This window comes from Ursus arctos, unplaced genomic scaffold, assembly GCF_023065955.2.
Source record: "Ursus arctos isolate Adak ecotype North America unplaced genomic scaffold, UrsArc2.0 scaffold_26, whole genome shotgun sequence".
Lineage (NCBI taxonomy): Eukaryota > Metazoa > Chordata > Mammalia > Carnivora > Ursidae > Ursus > Ursus arctos.
In genome coordinates, this window is record NW_026622941.1 from 39100374 (window position 1) to 39122039 (window position 21666).

General features: G+C 38.9%; 1 protein-coding gene across 1 annotated transcript; it reads left to right on the forward strand.

Moving 5' to 3' along the window:
• The first annotated feature begins 15478 nt into the window (after positions 1-15478).
• Positions 15479-16435, forward strand: LOC113257475 (olfactory receptor 8S1-like). Its single transcript, XM_026501625.1, has one exon. The coding sequence runs from the start codon at positions 15479-15481 to the stop codon at positions 16433-16435; it is 957 nt and encodes a 318-aa protein (XP_026357410.1).
• The last annotated feature ends 5231 nt before the right edge of the window (positions 16436-21666 follow it).

Below are 21666 nucleotides of genomic sequence, written 5' to 3' on the forward strand. Positions count from 1 at the left end.
TGTCAAATGCTTTTTCTGTGCCTATAGAAATGATCCTATGGTTTTTATCCTTTCTCTTCTCAATGTGATGCCTCATGTTGATTGATTTGCAAATATTGAACCACCTTTGCATACTGGGAATAAATCTCATTTGACCACGGTAAATGATTTTTTTAATATATTGTTGGATTCTTTTTCCTAGTATTTTGTTGAGGAATTTTGCATCTATGTTCATCAACAATATTGACCTATAGTTCTCTTTTTTGTGAGGTCCTTATCTGGTTTTGATATCAGGGTACTGCTGGCCTCATAGAATGAATTTGGAAGTTTTCCATCTCCTATTTTTTGGAATAGTTTGAGAAGAATAGGTATTAACTCTTCTTTAAATGTTTGGTAGAATTCACCTGTGAGGCCATCTGGTCCTAGACTTTTCTTCGTTGTGAGTTTTTTGGTTACTGATTCAGTCTCCTTGCTGGTAATCAGTCTATTTTCTATTTCTTCCTGCTTCAGTTTTAGTAGCTTATATGTTTCTAGGATTTTATCCATTTCTTCTAGGTTGTCGAATTTGTCAGTATATAGTTTTTTATAATATTCTCTTACAATTGTTTGTATTTCTGTGGTGTTAGTTATTTCTCTTCTTTCATTTATGATTTGAGTCCTTCCTCTCCTTTTTTTTTTTTTTTTTTTTTGATGAGTCTTCTTCTTTGTCTCTTGTTACAGTCTTTGTTTTAAAGTCTAGTTTGTCCAATCTAGGTATTGCTACTCTAGCTTTCTTCTTACATAAATTCATCCACTTGCATGATAATGGTTTCCCATCCCCTCACTTTCAATCTGCAGGCATCTTCAGTCTGAAATTAGTCTCTTGTAGGCAGCATATGGATGGATTTTGGTTTTTTTTTTCATCCATTTTGTCACCCTATGTCTTCTTATTGGAGTATTTAGTCTATTTACAAAGTAATTATGATAGATATGCATTTATTGCCATTTTATTACTTGTCTAGTGGTTGTTTCTGAAGTTTTTCTCTGATACTTTCTTCTCTTTCTCTCTTGCATGGTTTGCTGGTTTTCTTTAGTGATTATCTGGGTTTATTTCTCTTTATTCTTTGCATATCTATTAGTGGTTTTTGATTTGTGGTTACCATTGAGTTTGTATATAACATCTTCTGCATATAGCAGTCTATATTAAGTTGATGGTTAAGGTTTTTTTTTTAAAGATTTTATTTATTTGACAGAGAAACAGCCAGCGAGAGAGAAGGAACACAAGCAGGGGGAGTGGGAGAGGAAGTAGCAGGCTCCCAGCCAAGCAGTGTGCCTGATGCGGGGTTCGACCCCAGGGTCTGAGATCACGCCCTAGGCCGAAGGCACACGCTTAACAACTGAGCCACCCAGGCGCCCCGATGGCTAAGTTTGAACCCATTCTTTATACCTCTCCTCCCCATGTTTTAGGTCCTTTGTGTCATATTTTAAAATCTTTTATTTTGTGAGTTCCTTTACTGATTTTTTAGAGAAATATTCATTTTTACTGCTTTTGTGTTTCCTACTTTCATACTGTCACTTTTGATTTTTCCTTTCTACTCAAAGAGTCTCCTTTAATATTTCTTGCAGTACTGGCTTAATGGTTAGGAACTCCTTTAGCTTTTGTTTCCTTGGGGAACTCTATCTCTCCTCCTATTCTGAGTGATACCCTTGCTGGATAGAGTTGGGATGGAGATAGAGTATTGGATGAAGATTTTTCCCATTAAGCTCTTTGAATACACCATGCCTCTGTCTTCTGGCTTGTAAGGTTTCTGCTGAAAAATCAGCTCATAGCCTTTTCAGGTTTCCCTTGTATGTAACTACCTTCTTTTGTTTGCTACTTTTAAAATTTTTTCTTCATCACTACATTTTGCCACTTTAATTACAATTATACAAATGCCTTGGTGTGGATATGCTTTTTTTCTTTTTGAGGGGGTTTTCTGTGCCTCCAGGATTTAGATATCTGTTTCCTCTCCCAGATTAAGGAAGTTTTCAGCTATTGTTTTTTCAAATAAATTTTCTGCTCCCCCATTCTCTCTCATCTTCTGAGAGCCCTATAATAAGAATGTTATTACATTTGATGGAATCACTGAGTTCCCTAAATCTATTATCATTTTGCATTATTCTTTTTTCTCTCTTTTGTTCAGTTTGATCACTTTCCATTACTCTGTCTTTTAGGTTATTAGTTTGATCCTCTGCTTCCTCCAGCCTGCTGTTCATTCCATCAAGTGTGTTTCTCATTGTGTTTATTGAACATTTTATCTCTGCTATGTTATTCTTTATCTCTGTGTTAAGAGTCTCACTGATGGGGGCGCCTGGGTGGCACAGCGGTTAAGCGCCTGCCTTCGGCTCAGGGCGTGATCCCGGTGTTATGGGATCGAGCCCCACATCAGGCTCTTCAGCTATGAGCCTGCTTCTTCCTCTCCCGCTCCCCCTGCTTGTGTTCCCTCTCTAGCTGGCTGTCTCTGTCAAATAAATAAATAAAATCTTAAAAAAAAAAAAAAAGAGTCTCACTGATGTCTTCCACTCTTTTCTCAAGTCTAGTGAGTATCTTTATGATCATTACTTTAAATTCTCGATCAGTCATGTTACTTTATCTGTTTTGCTTAGATCTCCGGACATAACCTTGTCCTGTTCTTTCATTTGAGACAAATTCCTCTGTCTTCTCATTTTGTCCAAGTCTCTGTGACTGTTTCTGTGTGTTAGGAATGTGAGCTACATCTCCTGTTCTTGGGGGTGATGGCCTTATGAAGAAGCACTGTAGTCTCCTGTTCCTCAGGGCCTTACACTTCAGGGAGTGTCTCCAATGTATGCTGTGTGTGCTGTGCTGCTGTGTCCTGGCTGATTTATCCTTCAGGCCAGTAGTCTGCAGAGGATCTCTTTGCTTTTGTGGGCAGTGTTTAGTCCCTGGCCTGAACGTGGCAAGTTCTAACTGGGTGTGCTCTGGTCTGCTTGTGAAATGAGACCTGTTTCCACCACCCCAGAACCATGGCCCTGCAAAATTTCTGGCTTGGGAAACAGTGTTGGCAGAGGTTCAAGCTGTTTTCTGGGGGACAATGCCCACTGCACTGAGACTGAGGCAAGCATGTCTGTGAAGGGTGATTCCACCAGAGCATGGGAGGTAGGGCTTGGTAAGCAAGTTAGTGTGTGTTGGTGCTGCACTGGTTCCAGCAGGTGACTCTGTGTTTATGGTGTGGGGTAGAAGAGGAAAATGGTGCCTGCCAATTACTTTTTTCCTGGAGGGGTCTCTCCATGAACACTGCCTCTCTGGGACATGTGCCCCACTGTGTGACCCCAGACATTCTTTAGATAACTGTTTCCACACTGAATGTCTGTGGGCTGTTTGCCCTTCCTTCTCTACACAAGCAACCCCAATGCCCTCTAGGCTCTCCCCAAGCCAAGCCCACTGACCTTTGAAATTCCAGGCTTTAAACCCCACTGGTTGCAAGAATGCACAAAATTCAGTCCCTTTTGCTTTCTATGCCAATTGCTATAGGAATTCATCTTCCCTTTGTGGGTTCCCCTGTGTATTAGTCTGTCTCTCACCCTTCTCCACAACTGGCTTCCTCCCCACCACAGAGGCCATGATCCATTTTTCTCCCAAACTTCATCTTCACACTTCCTACCTTCTTTGATGTGGCCTCTTCTCTACCTTTAGTTGTGGAGTTTGTTCTATCAATCTTCAGGTTGACTTCTGGGTATTTAGAATGATCTGATAGTTATCTAGTTGTATTTGTGGGATGAGGCAAGCCTAGTATCCTCCTATTCCACCACCATCTTCCTCTTCTCCAAAGATTCAGCAAGTTTGTATGTTATGCTATGCTCACCACAAGCATAACTACCATATTCTGCCTGCTTTTTAATTTTTTAAATCAGTATTAGGAAACTGTTAGCTATTATTATCTCCCCCCCCACTTTATTTTTATTATAAAAACTGTGTTTAATTAATGTATACAATTTGATGACTTTGCACATATGTATACACTCATATTACCATCACAGCAATTAAGGTAATAAACATATCCATCACTCCCAAGTTTCCTTTTGTCCCTTTTGGGGGTTTTGTGTGTGTTTTTGGTTTTGATAAGAACACTTAACATGAGATCTACCTTTCTTTTTTAATGAATTTTTAAGTGCACAATACCTTCAGAAAATTATTTCAGATATGAAATAGAAATACTTTCCCAAACATGCAAAAGCTGAGGGAGTTCATCACCACTAGACCTGCCTTGCAGGAAATGCTTAAAGTACTTCAAGTTGAAATGAACAGGTGCTAATCAGAGACATGGAAATATATAAAGTATACAACACACTGGTAAAATATTTCATACTGCTGAAAATATACAGTCAGATTTAGAAAACTCTAATTGTATATAAGATGGTGTACTATACAATTAAGTATAGTAAAAAGGCTAAATGTAAAGAGTGTTAAAAATAACTATAACTACTATAGCTTTTAATGAATACACAACATAAAAAAGATACGTTGTGACGTCAAATATATAAAAGGAAAAACATGAAAAAGTGGAGTCTCTATAGGCAAAGATAAGTTGCAAAGATCAGCTTAAGATGGACTGTTTTATCCCTGAGATGGTTTATGTAAGCCTCATGGTAACCACAAAGCAAAATTCTAGAAAAGATTCACAAAAACATTTAAAAAGTAGAAACAAAGCATACCACCATGGAAAACCACCAATTTATAAAAGTAGGCAGAAATAGGAAAGAAGAAAAAAAGATATAGGAAAAAAGAGAAAATGGAAATACAAAACAACCAGAAAGCAATTAAGAAGATGGCATTAGTTACTCCTTACATATCATTAATTACTCTAGGTGTAAATGGATGGATTCATGAATCAAAAGGCACATAGTGGCCGGATAGATTTTTAAAAATGACCCAACTATATGCTGCCTACAAGAGACTGTCTTCTGCTTTAAAGACATACATAGGCTCAAAGTGAAGGGATAGAAAAAGATATTCCATGCAAATAGAACCAAAGAAAATGGGAATAGCTATATTCATATCAAACAACATAGACTTCAAGCCAATATGGTAACAAACTACAAAGGTCATTATATAATGAAAAATGGGTCAGTTCATCAAGAGGCTATTATAATATATCATAAATATATACATCCACAACATTGGAGCACCTAAATGTATTAAGCAAATTCTAACAGATATGAAGGGAGAAATAGATAACAATATAATAATAGGGCACTTCAGTACCCCACTTTCAACAATGGATAGATCATGCAGGCAGAAGACCAACAAGGAATAATAGTTGGACTTGAATGATATTTTAGACAAAATGGACCTACAGACATTTAGAACATTCCATCCAATAGCAGCAGAATACACATTATTTTCAAGCACACATGGAACATTTTCCAGGATAAAGAGAACACAGTAATAAGACACAAAGCCAGTCCTGGAAAATTTAAGAAGACTGAAATATTTTTTCTGACCACAATGGTATGAAACTAGGAATCAACAGCAAGAGGAAAGCTGGAAAATTTACAAGCATCTGGAAACTAAAAAACACACTAATGAAAAACCAGTGGGTCAAAGAAGAAATCAAAGAATATCTTGAAACAAATGAAAACGGAAACAATATTCCAAAACTTATGGGATTCTGCAAAACAATTCTGAAAGGGAAGTTTATAGCAATAAATGCATATGTTAAGAAATTAGAAAGATCTAAAATAAACACTTAACTTCACACCTCAAGAAACCAGGAGAAGAACAAATTAAGCCCAAAGTTAGCAGAATGAAGGAAATAACAGAGATCAGAGCAAAAATAAATAAAATAAAAACCAGAAAAACAATTGAAATGATCAAAATAACTAAGAGTTGGTTTTTCAAAAAGATAGACAAAATTGACAAACCTTTATCTAGACTAAGAAAAAAAAGATAAGACTCAAAATCGGCAATTAAAGAAGATACATTTACAACTATTACTACAGTAATACACAGGATCATTGAGACTACTGTGAATAATTACATGACAATAAATTGGATAACCTTTAAGAAATGAATAAATTCCTAGAAACATACAGCCTGCCAAAACTAAATTAGGAAGAAATGGAAAATCTGAGTAGACCAATAATGAGTAAAGCAATTGAATCAGTAATCAAAAATCACCCAACACATGGCAAGGATGTGGAGAACTGGAACCATCTTACACTGTTGGTGGGAATGCAAGCTGGTGCAGCCACTCTGGAAAACAGTGTGGAGGTTCCTCAGAAAGTTAAAAATAGAACTACCCAGCAATTGCACTACTAGGTATTTATCCAAAGGATACAGAAATAGTGATTCAAAGGGGCACATGCACCCCGGTATTTATTTGTAGCAAGGCCCACAATAGCCAGAATAATGGAAAGAGCCCAGATGTCCATCGACAGATGAATGAATAAAGAAGATGTGATTTATACATCTATATATTTATATACATTTTTATATATTTATATATATGATATATATATCACAAATATATACATACCCAACATTGGAGCACCTAAATATATTAAACAAATTCTAATAGATGTGAAGGGAGAAATAGATAACAATACAATAACAGTAGGGCACTTCAGTACCACATATATATGTATATATGGTACTGAATGGTCCATGATATATATATCATGGAATATTACTCAGCCATCTAAAAGAATGAAATCTTGCCACTTGCAAGGACAAGGATGGAACCAGGTGTATTATGCTAAGTGAAATAAGTCAGCCAGAGAAAGACAGATACCATATGATTTCACTCATATGTGGAATTTAAGAAACAAAACTGATGAACATAGAGAAAGGGAAGGAAAGGAAAAATAAAATAAGATAAAAACAGAGAGAGAGGCAGGAGTGCCTGGGTGGCACAGTCGGTTAAGCATCCAACTCTTGGTTTTGACTCAGGTCGTGCTCTCAGGGTCATGAGATCAAGCCCTGCATTGGGCTGTGCACTCAGCACGGAGTCTGCTGGAGATTCTTTCTCCCTCTCGCTTGCCCCTCCCACTCATGCTTTCTTTTTCTCAAATAATAAATAAATCTTAAAAAAAAAAAGATACCACAGAGAGGGGGCAAATCATAAGAGACTCTTGACTGTAGGGAACAAACTGAGAGTTGCTGGAGGGGATGTAGTTGGATGAATGGGGTAATTGGGTGATGGGCATTCAGGAGGGCATGTGATGTGAAGAGCACTGGGTGTTACATGCAGTAATATATTGTATTGATCACTACATCTGAAATTAATGATTACTATAAGTTGGCTAATTGAATTTAAATTTAAAAATAAATAAAAAGAAGACATGGTATACACACACACACACACACACACACACACACACACACACACAGAATATTATTCAGCCAGAAGAAAGAAGAAAATCATGCCATTTGGAGCAACATGGATGGACCTTGAAGACATTATGCCAAAAGAGATATGTCAGACAGAAAAGGACAAACCCTGTATGATATCACTTATATATGAAATCTAGAAAAGCCAATCTTGTAAAATCAGAGAGTAAAATGGTGATTACAAGGAGCTGGGGGGATGGGGAAATAGAGATTTTATTTAAGGATACAAACTTGCAAACAGTAGATAAATAAGTCCTGAGGACCTAAAACACGGTATAGTGATTATAGGCAACAATACTGTATTACAAACATCAAACTTGTGAAGAGACTAGATTTGGATCCCATCACAAAAAAGAAATTATAGAGTGCCTGGATGGCTCAGTTGGTTAAGCATCTGCCTTTGGCTCAGGTCATGATCCCAGGGTCCTGGTATTGAGTCCTGAGTCAGGCTCTCTGCTCAGCAGGGAGTCTGCATCTCCCCCCTGTTCATGCTCTATCAAATAAATAAGTAAAATCTAAAAAAAAAAGAAAAGAAAAAAAAGAAGAAATTATAGTTATGTGACTGATAGAAGTGTTAATGTTTCAATGGCACTCATATTGCAATATATAAATGTATCAGTCAACATGCTTATACCTTAAACTTTTACAATGATGCACATCAATTATATCTCAAGTTTAAATTTTTTAATAAATATAAAAATGTTTTTTTTTAAAGATTTTATTTATTCGACAGAGATAGAGACAGCCAGTGAGAGAGGGAACACAAGCAGGGGGAGTGGGAGAGGAAGAAGCAGGCTCCCAGCAGAGGAGCCTGACGTGGGGCTCGATCCCAGAATGCCAGGATCACGCCCTGAGCTGAAGGCAGACGCTTAACCACTGTGCCACCCAGGCGCCCCAATAAATATAAAAATGTTTTAAAGCAAAAATTTCACATAAGCTGAGTAAATTCTCATTATTGTCCAACAACTCATCCTCAGAGATAAAGATGCCTCCCATGAGAATGTGAAGCTGGACCTGTGATTGTGCTAGTCTATACACTGCTCTTTGCCATATTGTTGCATAGAATGAGGTTTCACAGATGCATCTCATGAATTAGATAGTTGCATAGGTAACTGTTTCTGATTTTTTAATTGATTTAATCAGAAAAATGTTCATCCCAGTTGTTTAAAGATATAGTTCCCTACGGGGCACTTTCATGGCTTAGTCAGTTAAGCCTTGGACTCCTGATTTTGGCCCACGTCATGATTTCAGAATCATGAGATTGAGCCCCAAGTTGGCCTCTGCACTCAGCAGGGAGTCTGCTTGAGATTCTCTCCCCGTCCTCTCTCTACTCTGTCTTTTTCTCTCCCTCTCTCTCTAAAGTAAATAAATAAATCTTTTAAGAAAGATACAGTTCCCTATGATATGAATTATACTCACTATACACCTTCCTTATTAGGAATTCCTCCAGTAAGCGGCCAACAGGAAAAGACTTCCCAGCTTGCTTACTTTCAGAGCCCACAAGACTCCAGGATTTATGGTTAAACTTCTATAGCCTGTATCTGTGAGAACCCCATGGGACTTCTACAAACCACTCTTCTAGTTAATGAACTTAAAGGCTGGCTTCAGACTATGACCTGAGGTAATACAGCTTTCTTGCACTGCTGAGATCCATCAGGTCTACCAAACTATCTGGTTTCCTTCAGCTAGATTATATCTAGCTAGATTATATCAGCTGGCTATATTTCTTCACTGATATTCTTTGCACAGTATATAGACGCAGAAAGGTAAGTAAGGAGTAGCCTCCGTGATTGGGTCTGAAATGATATCAGAGAAGTCTCTCTACTGCTCCTTTCAGAACTTGAATGCTTCTATCTGTATTTAGTGAGTGAGAGTAGCAGTTCTCCTTCCCTTACTGAGACTTGTAGATAGAAAACATGTATCATTTCTGAAATTAGTCTATAGAAATACTGGTTCTCCTGTGCCTAGTGATCACCTGACCAAAGATGACTTCTTATCCCATGGTAAGACTAGAGCCAAAATTTTAGGGTTGTTTGTTCCAGCTCTATGAAAAATGTTGATGGAATTTTGATAGGGATTGCTTTGAATGTATAGATGGCTCTAGGTGGCATAGCCATTTTTTTAAAGATTTTATTTATTTAGTTGAGAGAGAGCACAAGCAAGGGGACTGGCAGAGGGAGAGGGAGAAGCAGGCTCCCCATTGAGCAGGGAGCCCGACCCTGAACTCAATCCCAGGACCCCAGGATCATGACCTGAGCTGAAGGCAGACATTTAACTGACTGAGCCACCCAGGTGCCCCGAGCATAGACATTTTAACAATATTTGTTCTTCCAATCCATGAGCATGGAATGTTTTTCCATTTCCTTGTGTCTTCATCAATTTCTTTCATAAGTGTTCTATAGTTTTCAGAGTACAGATCCTTCACTCTTTGGTTAGGTTCATTCCTAGGTGTCTTATGGGTTTTAGTGCAATTGTAAATGGGATCAATTCCTAGATTTCTCTTTCTTCTGACTCTGTTAGTGTGTAGAAATGCACCTGAGTTCTGTGAACTGATATTATATCCTGATACTTTGCTGAACTCTTATATGAGTTCTAGTAATTATGGGGTGGAGACTTTTGGGTTTTCCACATAAAGTATCATGTCATCTGTGAAGAGTGAGAGTTTGACTTCTTCTTGCCAATTTGAATGCCTTTTTATTTCTTTTGGTTGTCTGATTGCTGAGGGTAGGACTTCCAGTACTATGTTGAAAAACAATGGTAATAGTGGACATCCCTGTCATGTTCCTGACCTTAGGGGAAAAGCTCTGTTTTTCCCCGTTGAGAATGATATTTGCTGTGGGCTTTTTGTACATGGCTTTTATGATATTGAGGTATGTTCCCCCTATCCCTACATGACAGAGAGTTTCTATCAGGAAAGGATGCTGTATTTTTTATAATAATTTTTTATTATGTTATGTTAGTCACCATACAGTATATCCTTAGTTTTTGATGTAGTGTTCCATGGTTCATTATTTGTGTATAACACCCAGCACACCATTGCAATATGTGCCCTCCTTAATACCCATCACCAGCCTATCCCAGTCCCCCACCGCCCTCCCCTCTGAAGCCCTCAGTTTGTTTCCCAGAGTCCACAGTCTCTCATGGTTCATTCCCCCTTCTGTTTACCCCCCCTTCATTCTTCCCTTCCTTCTCCTACCGATCTTCCTATTTCTTATGTTCCATAAATGAGAGAAATCATATGATAATTGTCTTTCTCTGCTTGACTTATTTCACTTAGCACTATCTCCTCCAGTCCCGTCCATGTTGCTGCAAATGTTGGGTAATCGTTCTTTCTGATGGCTGAGTAAGTAATATTCCATTGTATGTATGGACCACATCTTCTTAATCCAGTCATCTGTTGAGGATGCTGTACTTTGTCCAATACTTTTTCAGCATCTATTGAGAGGATCATATGGTTCTTGTTCCTTTTTTTATTAATATGGTATATCACATTGACTGATTTGTGGATGTTGAGCCACACCTGCAGCCCAGGAATAAATCCCACTTGGTCGTGGTGAATAATCCTTTCAATATATTGTTGGATCCTATTGGCTAGTATCTTGGTGAGAATTTTTGCATCCATGTTCATCAGGGATATTGATCTATAATTCTCCCTTTTGGTGGGGTCTTTGTCTGGTTTTGGGATCAAGGTAATGCTGGCCTCATAGAAAGAGTTTGGAAGTTTCCTACCATTTCTATTTTTTGGAACAGCTTCAGAAGAATAGGTATTAACTGAAACGAATAATACGCTATATGTTAATTAATTTAAAAAATTAAAAAGGACTAGAGCCAAAAGATGACTTTTGTGCCAGAAAAATTCAGACCTCTATGATTTCACTAAAGGTTCCCCTCATTCCCATCTGGTGGTTTCCAATCTGTTTTCATCTAGCCTTCTGTTCCTGACTTTCTCAGGCAACTCCTTTTACACTGAGTTCTCTCATCATCTTTTGCTTGTGCTACAGACTAAGTTCCAGACACTAAGAACTTTGTGGCTATTTCTCTCCTTTGAGACTCTTATCCTTAACTGTTTTTAGCATCTGTTAAATAAATCTCTCTGTGCTCTCTAGTGTTGAGTGCACACTGCCTATAGATTCTGCATTGGTCTGGGAAGCTGAAACCCAGAGCTAAGAGCTTTTCCGTCTGGAAGGAGTGGGTAAAAGCACATTATAATAGATGTTAGTGGTCTGAGATCCTCCTTCTCTTAGACCCTAAGTGCATGTGCTAAAAATAGTTTTCTGGTAATATTAACCACTCCATCAACTCTGGTCATCAATATTAGTGGTTAAAGGGGCAGAGGAAAAGCAGAAATCAGAGAATATTTTAAGGAAAACATTGACGTATGAGAAGTTTGTCTTCCATGCAAACAAACCACAAGCATTGTGGCCCTTCTTCCCATTTCAAGTGGTCTCAGAACATGAAAGGTCTTGTATTTCCAGTAATAGTTACCCAGGCCATCTCTGTCTTCTCACACTGGACCTGCCTCTCATTCTATCTTCATTAATCTATCTATCCTGTCACTTATGTAATTAATACTTTCTGTGTGATTTCACCAAGTAGATAACTTTTGAGACTTTTTTTCTTGGAATATCTTCTTGGGAATGGTAGAAGATCATTGTATCTAGATGGCATTGATATTCTTTGCCTGCCAGAATTGACTGAATCTTGAATTAGGGCAAATGTTCATTTAAGTAAAATGAATTCAAAGTAGTGTAAAACATAGGATGGGAGGTGATACTTATTTGTAATTATTTTTTAAGTGACCCAAAAATGCTCCACTTCTCTTTAAGATGATATCTGACATAAACATATAGGAAATACTAAGAGGTGACCTATTTGAGAAGTTTCAAACACAGCTACAAAGGCAAAGTGGTGAATAACACATTTTGTTGAGGATTCCCCTGGGCTCTATTACCTTCCACTCTTCTCTATGTAAGCACCCAAACTTCTCTCTCTTTACCTTTTCCTGAATTTCAGAATAGGCATTCAACTTTGATGTAAATTGAAACCACTGTGTTCCCTCTCACAAGGTAAGTGGAGAGAATTTGAAATTAGTGCTTACCTCTCACTGCATGGTTGAAATGAAGCCCTGTCTTCAGGTGGTCGAAATCAGAGGATCTGTATTAGAAGCTGGAGGAGCAAACCATGGAATCTCACAAGTTGGGCTTCCACCTGCCTTCCTGATGGGCTGTGTAGGCCCTCAGCATAGCAAGAGATTTTCAAGTATTGGATCTCTAACTCAGTTACTCCAGAAATCCTTTGGTTATGCTGAAGTTTGCTTAGGCTGAGTGCTGGAAATAAAAACGGGATTGTAGCCAGGTCTATGATGAGAGTAAAGATGGAAAAACTAGAGAATAAATATGAAGAAAGTGGCCAAAATCAAACAGTGAATTATAAATCTTGAGAAATTTTCCAGTTAAAGTAAATGTACTGAATTGACTGTTTACTTTGCTGTGGAAGAACACAAAGAAACTGTTTATTTCAATGAGATTTTACAAACTCAGAGACAAGAAGAATTGACCTTTGCATCTGGTTGTTCACTGCAGACTCTGAATTAATTTGGACCATCATGCAGGGCTGCAAGTTACTCATCAGATAGAACAGAGAGGTTATTTGAATACAGGTTCTGGTAAAGAGTGGGAGTATAAGAACTTGTCTGAATAAGAAATAAGAAAAGAAAGGAAAAGCCGGTCATTGGCTAACCCCACGGGAATAGAATCTGTTCTGATGAGTTCTCTGAGCAAGAACAACATGACATTGTGGTGAAATTCCCCAGATTAAAGCTGGGAAACTCAGAGTCAATTCAGAATTCTGGATGACAGGGCAAGATTACTGTAAGGAGTTACCACACCAGGAAAGAGGACTTATGAAGTAATAGCATCTGAGGTTTCTAGCTGGATATGAAAAAAATTAACCAATGCAAGAATTCAGCTCTGAATGCTAGAAATGTATGACTGGAAAAGCAAGACAAATAAGTATATTCACACAACAGTTCAACAAACATTAAGAAGGTTGTTTGGCCAATCTATGGCAAGGAGGAGGCCTTGCACAAAGTAGATCCATAATATTTTGAATAATTAGATAAAAGAGAGCACTGATGAGTTAATGGATAAATGATTGAGTGGAATCGGATGTATAGATGACTGAATTGACAGACAGGATGGATAATGGAGTGTATACCTAAATGTCATGGTTTTAAACCACCCTCCCAGCATGGATAGAAATGAGCTAGTAAGCATGAGCTGCTCCCTGGGCGGAAGGAATCTTTAGGTACCAGTTACTACAACAGAAGATAAGTCTTCTGCCTTCACAATCACTGCAACATGAGCCCTTCAACCCCACATAGCCTTTCCTTCCTCCACCACTTCCCAGTCATCCTCAAGTTTTGTTTATTTCTAGTTAGAATTAAAGCTGGGGATATTCCTCGAACAAAGCACATATGTCATAGTTGCTTCATTCTTTCTGCATTTAACAAATATCGAGGACCTATTATAGACTTTCGTTCTGCTGTATGTTCAGGATTTAAGATAACATAGATGGTTAAATACCAGATCTATTCTCCATAAACAAGCAACACATTTGGAGAAAAAAGAAATACTCTTTATATCCTACTAAAAACCAGAGTAAGATAGATATCCAAGTGAAGGCCCAAAACAGTTTAGAGAGTAAGGGGTAAAAGAGAACACAGAGTGGAGGGAAGTAGATAAGCTTAAGCAAATGAATGTCAGCCAGTCAGAGTGTAAAAATCACAGATATGGAAGCTTCATAGACCCAGGAGGGATATAAAGCTTATCCAGTAATCCTCTCAACATCAGCAAGTGACCACAACATTTTCAGATTCAATTTCCTTATAATAAAATTTAAATAATGCAGCCCCCATAGTTTTGTTGAGATCTTCAAATAGAGAAAAAGCTAAATGTTTGATTATACCTAGATATAATTGATACCAATGAAATAATAGGGGTCATTATTTTCCATAATCTGTGCAGGCAGAGGAGGAGATAATCAAGACACATATCTAATAATGGAAGAAATAGAAATTAAGGTACGATGGAAAAATAGGATTTGGGTCAAGATTCGAAGGGAATAATTTCAACAGAGTATCAGCTAAAGTCAAGGCAGAGAATAGGAGAATAATGAAGGCACCAGAGCAAGTCTGGTCTGACCAATTGCTGCCTGATTCTATAGCATGGAGGCACCCAAACCACCTGAGGAATGTTTAAAATACCCATCACCAGGATCCAGAAAAGACCCAGTAAAACAGGTTCTCTGCAGGTAGAGAAATTACTTCAAAAATTGGTTAATCCTCAAATGCCAACCAGAGAAGTTTATCATTATTCAGGAGCATTATAGAATTAAAGTTCTGGTCATAGGTTCATATAGAGTAGATGCAAATCCTGACTGTTCAAATTGAGGAACTGAAAAAGTCTTATAGATCTGAGTTTTGGGGTGGGGGGAGGGTTAACTGTTAAAAATATAGATTAGCAATATCCTTTCTTAACCCCATTCCCCACCACATGCATACTCACACATACATACATTTCAAAATCAAAGAACCAAATATACTAGATAGAGACACATGACAACTAGAATTATAATAAATATAGCATGTTATTATTAAGTAATATTGGACTATTGCAAGCTTTTGAATGGAGGGTGAAAGACTATGTAGCTCAAAAAACCAGAGATGATTAGAGTCACTTCTCCAAGAAGCGAATTGGATATCATTTGACTGGTAGTGTTGTAGGATAAAATCAAAGGACAGTTCAAGGAGATGAAACCAATCAGTCATAGACTAAACTGAAAAATTATGTAAAGGTCTCCAGAGCTATTTGTGGGAGAGGAGCCACGAGGGAAAAGAGCACAAATGGGCTGGTTCAAGGTTCAGGAGCTGTGCAGTTGGCAATCAAGTGAGGGAAGAATTCTGGGAAGGGAAGGAGAGTAAATTTTTTAAAAATCCATGTAAAAGATGAGCACACTGAAGAGAGAGATATACGCATACGTAGAATGAAGTAAAAGTCCTGAGGTGGCACAAAAAGAAGGTGAATGTTTCATGCTTCTTTGTGCTTTCATTCCAGTGAAACATCTTCTATCATGGTCTTAGGAAACCACAGCACCATCACGGAATTCATCCTCCTTGGACTGTCTGCTGACCCCCACATCCAGGTTATGCTCTTTGTGCTTTTCTTAGAAATTTACCTCCTGACCACCATGGGGAACCTGATGATGATGATGGTGATTATGACTGACTCCCATCTCCACACCCCCATGTACTTCTTCTTGAGTCGCCTCTCCTTCCTGGATCTTTGTTTAACTTCAGTCACTGTGCCCAAGATGCTGGAGAATCTCCTGTCTCAGAAGAAATCAGTATCAGTAGAAGGCTGCCTCACTCAGGCTTTTTTTGTGTTTTTCATTGCAGGGACTGAAGCTTTTCTGCTCTCAGCCATGGCCTATGACCGCTACATTGCCATTTGCTACCCTCTGCTCTATGGCCAGCTGATGAGTAAACAGTTGTGTGAGGGTCTGGTATGGGTCTCATGGGGACTGGGCTTTCTGGATGCTCTCATTAACACCCTCATGGCTTGGAATTTGGACTTCTGTGAGGCTCATGTCCTGCCTCACTTCAGCTGTGAAGTGCCATCTCTATTCTCTCTGTCTTGCTCTGACATCTCCACCAACTTTACAGTCCTGCTGTGCTCTACCATCATTCATGCCTCTGGAACCTTACTCCTGATCTTCTTCTCCTATGCTCGAATTGTGTCTACCATCCTGAGCATGAGCTCCACCTCAGGCAGAATTAAGGCCTTCTCCACCTGCTCCTCCCACCTCATTGCAGTGAGCTGCTTCTATGGATCTGCTTTTCTTCGCTATCTCATGCCAACCTCAAGTTCCCCACTGGAATTAATTTTTTCCATACAGTATAGTGTTATCACTCCTCTTGTGAATCCCCTTGTCTACAGCTTGAAGAACAAGGAAATAAAAGTAGCTCTGAAAAGAATGTTGCAAAAACGTTTACAACAGCTCAGAGAGCGGAGAACAGGTAGAGGATGAATGGGAAATGGGGAAGAAGCTTATCGGACGGTTGAATAATAGGTATAGGGAAAATTTTCTTAGTCCATAACAGAATGAAAAAATATCTTATAAAGGCCAGTTTCCTTTGAAATGCCTGGGAAGATCCAAGAGTTACTGCTAACTTTGGCTCATATTTGATTTATTCAGGGACAAAACAATGAACTTACTGTCCCTTTTAATTATGAAACATTCCCATTGAGATTAATACTGAGAAAATTGTCAAGAAGCTTAATTCTTTTTTTTTTAAAGATTTATTTATTTATTTATTTATTTGTCAGAGAGAGAGGAAGAGCACCAGCAGGGAGAGTGGCAGGCAGAACCGGCAAAGCAGACGGAGAAGGCAGAGGGAGAAGCTGCCCCTGAGCAAGGCTCCCTCTGAGCAAGGAGCCCAATTTAGGACTCGATGCCAGGACCCTGGGTTCATTACCTGAGCCAAAGGCAGACACTTAACTGACTGAGCCACCCAGGCATCCCAAGAAGCTGAATTCTTGTTGGGTCTAATATTTAGAAGGGAAGGTTTGTTAGAAATAAAAGCACCAAGGCCACTGATAATAAAGAACCATAAATTTCAGATAGAGTTGGGAGGAAGGTTGGGGATAAGCTTAGACTAGACAGGGACTTGTAGAAAAAAATAGAAGGACCTAAAAATGTCTGGCAGAGGCAAAGCCAGATTCACAAACACTTCCAATCTTTGTGCCTCTCCTGGTACCTTCACCTGGTGGCAACAGGGAGAGGCCACTCCTTCTGGGGTGGCCATCAGCCCTGGTGTGTCACTGGGGCACCATTGTTGGGATGCTTAGGAGGTGCTAAGTCCAGGTGGCAGGTCATCAACAAGGATGCTGGGGCTGCTGAAGGGATACTGCCTTGCCTCTCCCAGAACAAGATTAGCTGCTTCTCTTAGTTGCCACCCACACTTCCCATTGGCTGAGCCTAACCAGAAGCCACCAGCCTGGGAATCTGGGGATGTCCTCTGTGGGCATCTAGTCGAAGTAATATAAGGCCAAGTACATTGGACAAGCATAGGGCTGAGGGTCAACAGAAAACTGGTGTACCAGATAACGTAAACATGACCCTCCTCAGGCAGGAAAGGGAAGGGAAAAGATGATGTAAGGAAAGACCAAATGGCAGAAGACGGGATAGAAGGGAGAATGGGAGGAATAGGGAAAATTTACAAAGACTTAAGTAAAGGTTAGACAAGTAAAGGTACCCCAGGGGGCACCCTTGAGAGAACAGGAGTTAGAAACCCAGGCTATACATTCACTGGCGCCCTCAGGTGGCCTGAGGGATTCACTGTACCAACGTACACAGAAGTTGACAGAAGGAAGAATTCCTCTAAGTCTATGCTCAGGCAAAACATGGCCTAAAGTAGTCAATAGTTCTGTTTTCAAATTCTGGAATCCTAGGAAATTTCCAAGGAAACTTAAGGGACAGTCTTGCTCTGGTAGACTTTTCTTCCCTTTTGGTAACCCTCCCACCTCACAGTGTTTCTGTTCCCACCTGGGCACAGTTCTTGACCGACCTCCCCCAGAGTTAGGGGATGCTCCAAGTCTACCTAAATCTTTTTTTCAAAAGATTTAGCTTGAAAAAATTTTCTATAATCTAGTGAGACAGTCATTGAAAAACCTGCATTTACCTAATTTCAAAATGTCATACATGATAGACCTATTTCAGGCCCTTCCTACAGTTATGCCATATTGCATGTCTATTTTCCTATTTTACATTCCTTGATGATTCAAGGGATTTTCAGTTTTCCTTCCCCCTTTAATGATGTAATTGAAGAAAATCTTTTTCAAATATTCAATCCTTAATATATGATTCATCATTTATACATTTTGAAGATTTTTGTTTTATTTTTACTATTTCTCTTTTCCATACATTTTTACACTGCAAGGGCTTATGAAGCAAGTTAGCACCTGCTCAAGTTTTGTTCCCATTTCTCATCGTAAGGAAAATATGACATAGATGTTGCAAAACATTTTTAGTGTTTCTAATATTAACCTATTTTATTCATCCTGCAATGTTTCCAAAAATACCTGAAGCCAGAGTTTTTTCCTTTTTTTCTTCTTTTTATCTGCCTTAAAAATTCATCACAGAATTTATTTTTTTTTTAAAGATTTTATTTATTTATTCGACAGAGATAGAGACAGCCAGCGAGAGAGGGAACACAAGCAGGGGGAGTGGGAGAGGAAGAAGCAGGCTCACAGCAGAGGAGCCTGATGTGGGGCTCGATCCCATAATGCCGGGATCACGCCCTGAGCCGAAGGCAGATGCTTAACCGCTGTGCCACCCAGGCGCCCCTCATCACAGAATTTAATTAATCATAATCCTTTCTAATGTGTAATAATTGGTCTATACATGTACATATTTTACTTTATTTCATTTATTTTACTTTTGTATGCATATTTGTTTGCTTTATTTTTTTATTTTATTTATTTTTTATTATGTTATCTTAATCACCATACAGTACATCATTAGTTTTTGATGTAGTGTTCCATGATTCATTGTTTGCATATAACATCCTGTGCTCCATGCAATATGTGCCCTCCTTTTTTTTTTTTTAAAGATTTTATTTATTTATTTGACAGAGATAGAGACAGCCAGCGAGAGAGGGAACACAAGCAGGGGGAGTGGGAGAGGAAGAAGCAGGCTCATAGCAGAGGAGCCTGATGTGGGGCTCAATCCCATAACGCCAGGATCACGCCCTGAGCCGAAGGCAGACGCTTAACTGCTGTGCCACCCAGGCACCCCTATGCCACCCAGGTGCCCCAATATGTGCCCTCCTTAATACCCATCACCAGGCTAACCCGTTCCCCCACCCACTCCCCTCGAAACCTTCAGTTTGTTTCCCGTAGTCCATAGTCTCTCAGGGTTCATCTCCCCCTCTGATTCCCCCCTTCATTTTTCCCTTTCTTCTCCTAATGGCCTCCATGCTATTCCTTATGTTCCACATATAAATGAAACCATATGATAATTGTCTCTCTCTGTTTGACTTATTTCAGTTAGCATAATCCCCTCCAGATCCATGTCGATGCAAATGGTGGGTATTCATCCTTTCTGATGACTGAGTAATATTCCATTGTATATATGAACCACATCTTCTTTATCCATTCATCTGTTGAAGGACATCTCGGCTCCTTCCACAGTTTGGCTATTGTGGACATTGCTGCTACGAACATTGGGGTGCATGTGCCCCTTCTGTTCACTACATCTGTATCTTTGGGGTAAATACTCAGTAGGGCAATTGTTGGGTCATAGGGTTGCTCTATTTTCAAGTTTTTGAGGAACCTCCATACTGTTTTCCAAAGTGGCTGTACCAACTTGCATTCCCACCAACAGTGTAAGAGGGTTCCCCTTCTTCCACGTCCTCTCTAACATTTGTTGTTTTCTGGCTTGTCAATTTTTGCCATTCTAACTGGTGTAAGGTGGTATCTCAGTGTGGTTTGATTTAAATTTCCTTGATGGCTAATGATGTTGAACATTTTCTCATGTGTCTGATAGCCATTCATATGTCTTCTTTAGAGAAGTGTCTGTTCATGTCTTCTGCCCATTTTTGACTTGATTATTTGTTTTTTGGGTGTTGAGTTTGAGAAGTGCTTTATAGATTTTGGATACCATCTCTGTATCTGTAGTGTCATTTGCAAATATCTTCTCCCATTCCGTGGGTTGCCTCTTTGTTTTGTTGACTGTTTCCTTTGCTGTGCAGAAGCTTTTTATCTTGATGAAGTCCCAAAAGTTCATTTTTGCTTTTGTTTCCCTTGCCTTTGGAGACATGTCTTGAAAGCAGTTGCTGTGGCCGATGTTGAAGAGGTTACTGCCTATGTTCTCCTCTAGGATTTTGATGGATTCCTGTCTCACATTGAAGTCTTTCATCCTCATTTAGAGTTTATCTTTGTGTATGGTGTAAGGGAATGGTCGAGTTTCATTCTTCTGTATATAGCTGTCCAATGTTCCCAGCACCATTTATTGAAGAGACTGTCTTTTTTCCATTGGAAATTTAGCTGTAATCACCAAGACGGCATGGTACTGGCACAAAAACAGAACATAAATCAATGGAACAGAATAGAGAGCCCAGATATAGAGCCTCAACTTTATGGTCAACTAATCTTGTTTACTTTTTTAAAAATGATAATAAAAACCCTTTATGGCCCACAACTTAACCTGACAACTAAAACATTATTAATAACATGCATTTATCAACAGGCTTCTCTCCATGACAAACAATATCATTGCCAAATATTTCACGTCTTTTTTTTTATTATGGTATGTTAGTGACCATACAGTACATCATTAGTTTTTGATGTAGTGTTCCGTGATTCATTGTTTGCTAATAACACCCAGTGCTCCATGCAATATGTGCCCTCCTTAATACCCATCACCTGGCTATCCCATCCCCCCACCCCCTCCCCTCTAAAACCCTCAGATTGTTCCCGGGAAATAATCACATGTCTTTTTTTAATTCCACAAAATAGACATCAATTTTATTATATTAGTGTAATTCCAGTTTGCCTACATTCAAACATTTCTGTGTCAATGATTTCTTCTTGCAACTTAAATATCTTTGGGGGATTATCGTCCTTCTTTCTCAAGTATACTCTGCACTAAGTACATACAAGATGACTCTCAAAATGGAACATTCCACTCACAACAGAATTCCTTGCAGAGATCCTTCATATTCCCCTTCAGATATCAATGCATTATATATAATCTACTGGCATCATAAGGATACTTCCTTCAAAAATACAGGATGCACACAAGGGTCAGACCTCCACCTCCTGTAATGCCCATAAAAACCATGTTCATGTTCTTACCTTAAAGAAACTCAAAGTGTACTCCGTGTACCTACACCTTTCACAAGCCCCACTCAGTAAGGAGACTCCGTGCTCTCCCATTGTTGGGTGATTCACCTTGATAACTCAGGGCCAACCTAAAACAGAGAAGTTCCCACATATCTGTACCTCCACGATCAGTGTAAGGTGAGGAAAGGGGATGAGGATGTAAGGAAAGCTAAAATCATTAGAAACAATTGGTTGTTCTCTTTCCTTGGGTATCAATGAGGAAAAGAGATGATAGGTTTTTTAATTTATAACTCTTCTTATTCATATATTTTATCATAGCCTTCTTCTTAGCCATTAGCAAAAGAGATAAGGAAATCAATATTTACTGAGCTGTTACTATTAGCTAAGCATGATATATGGAATTTTATACATTTT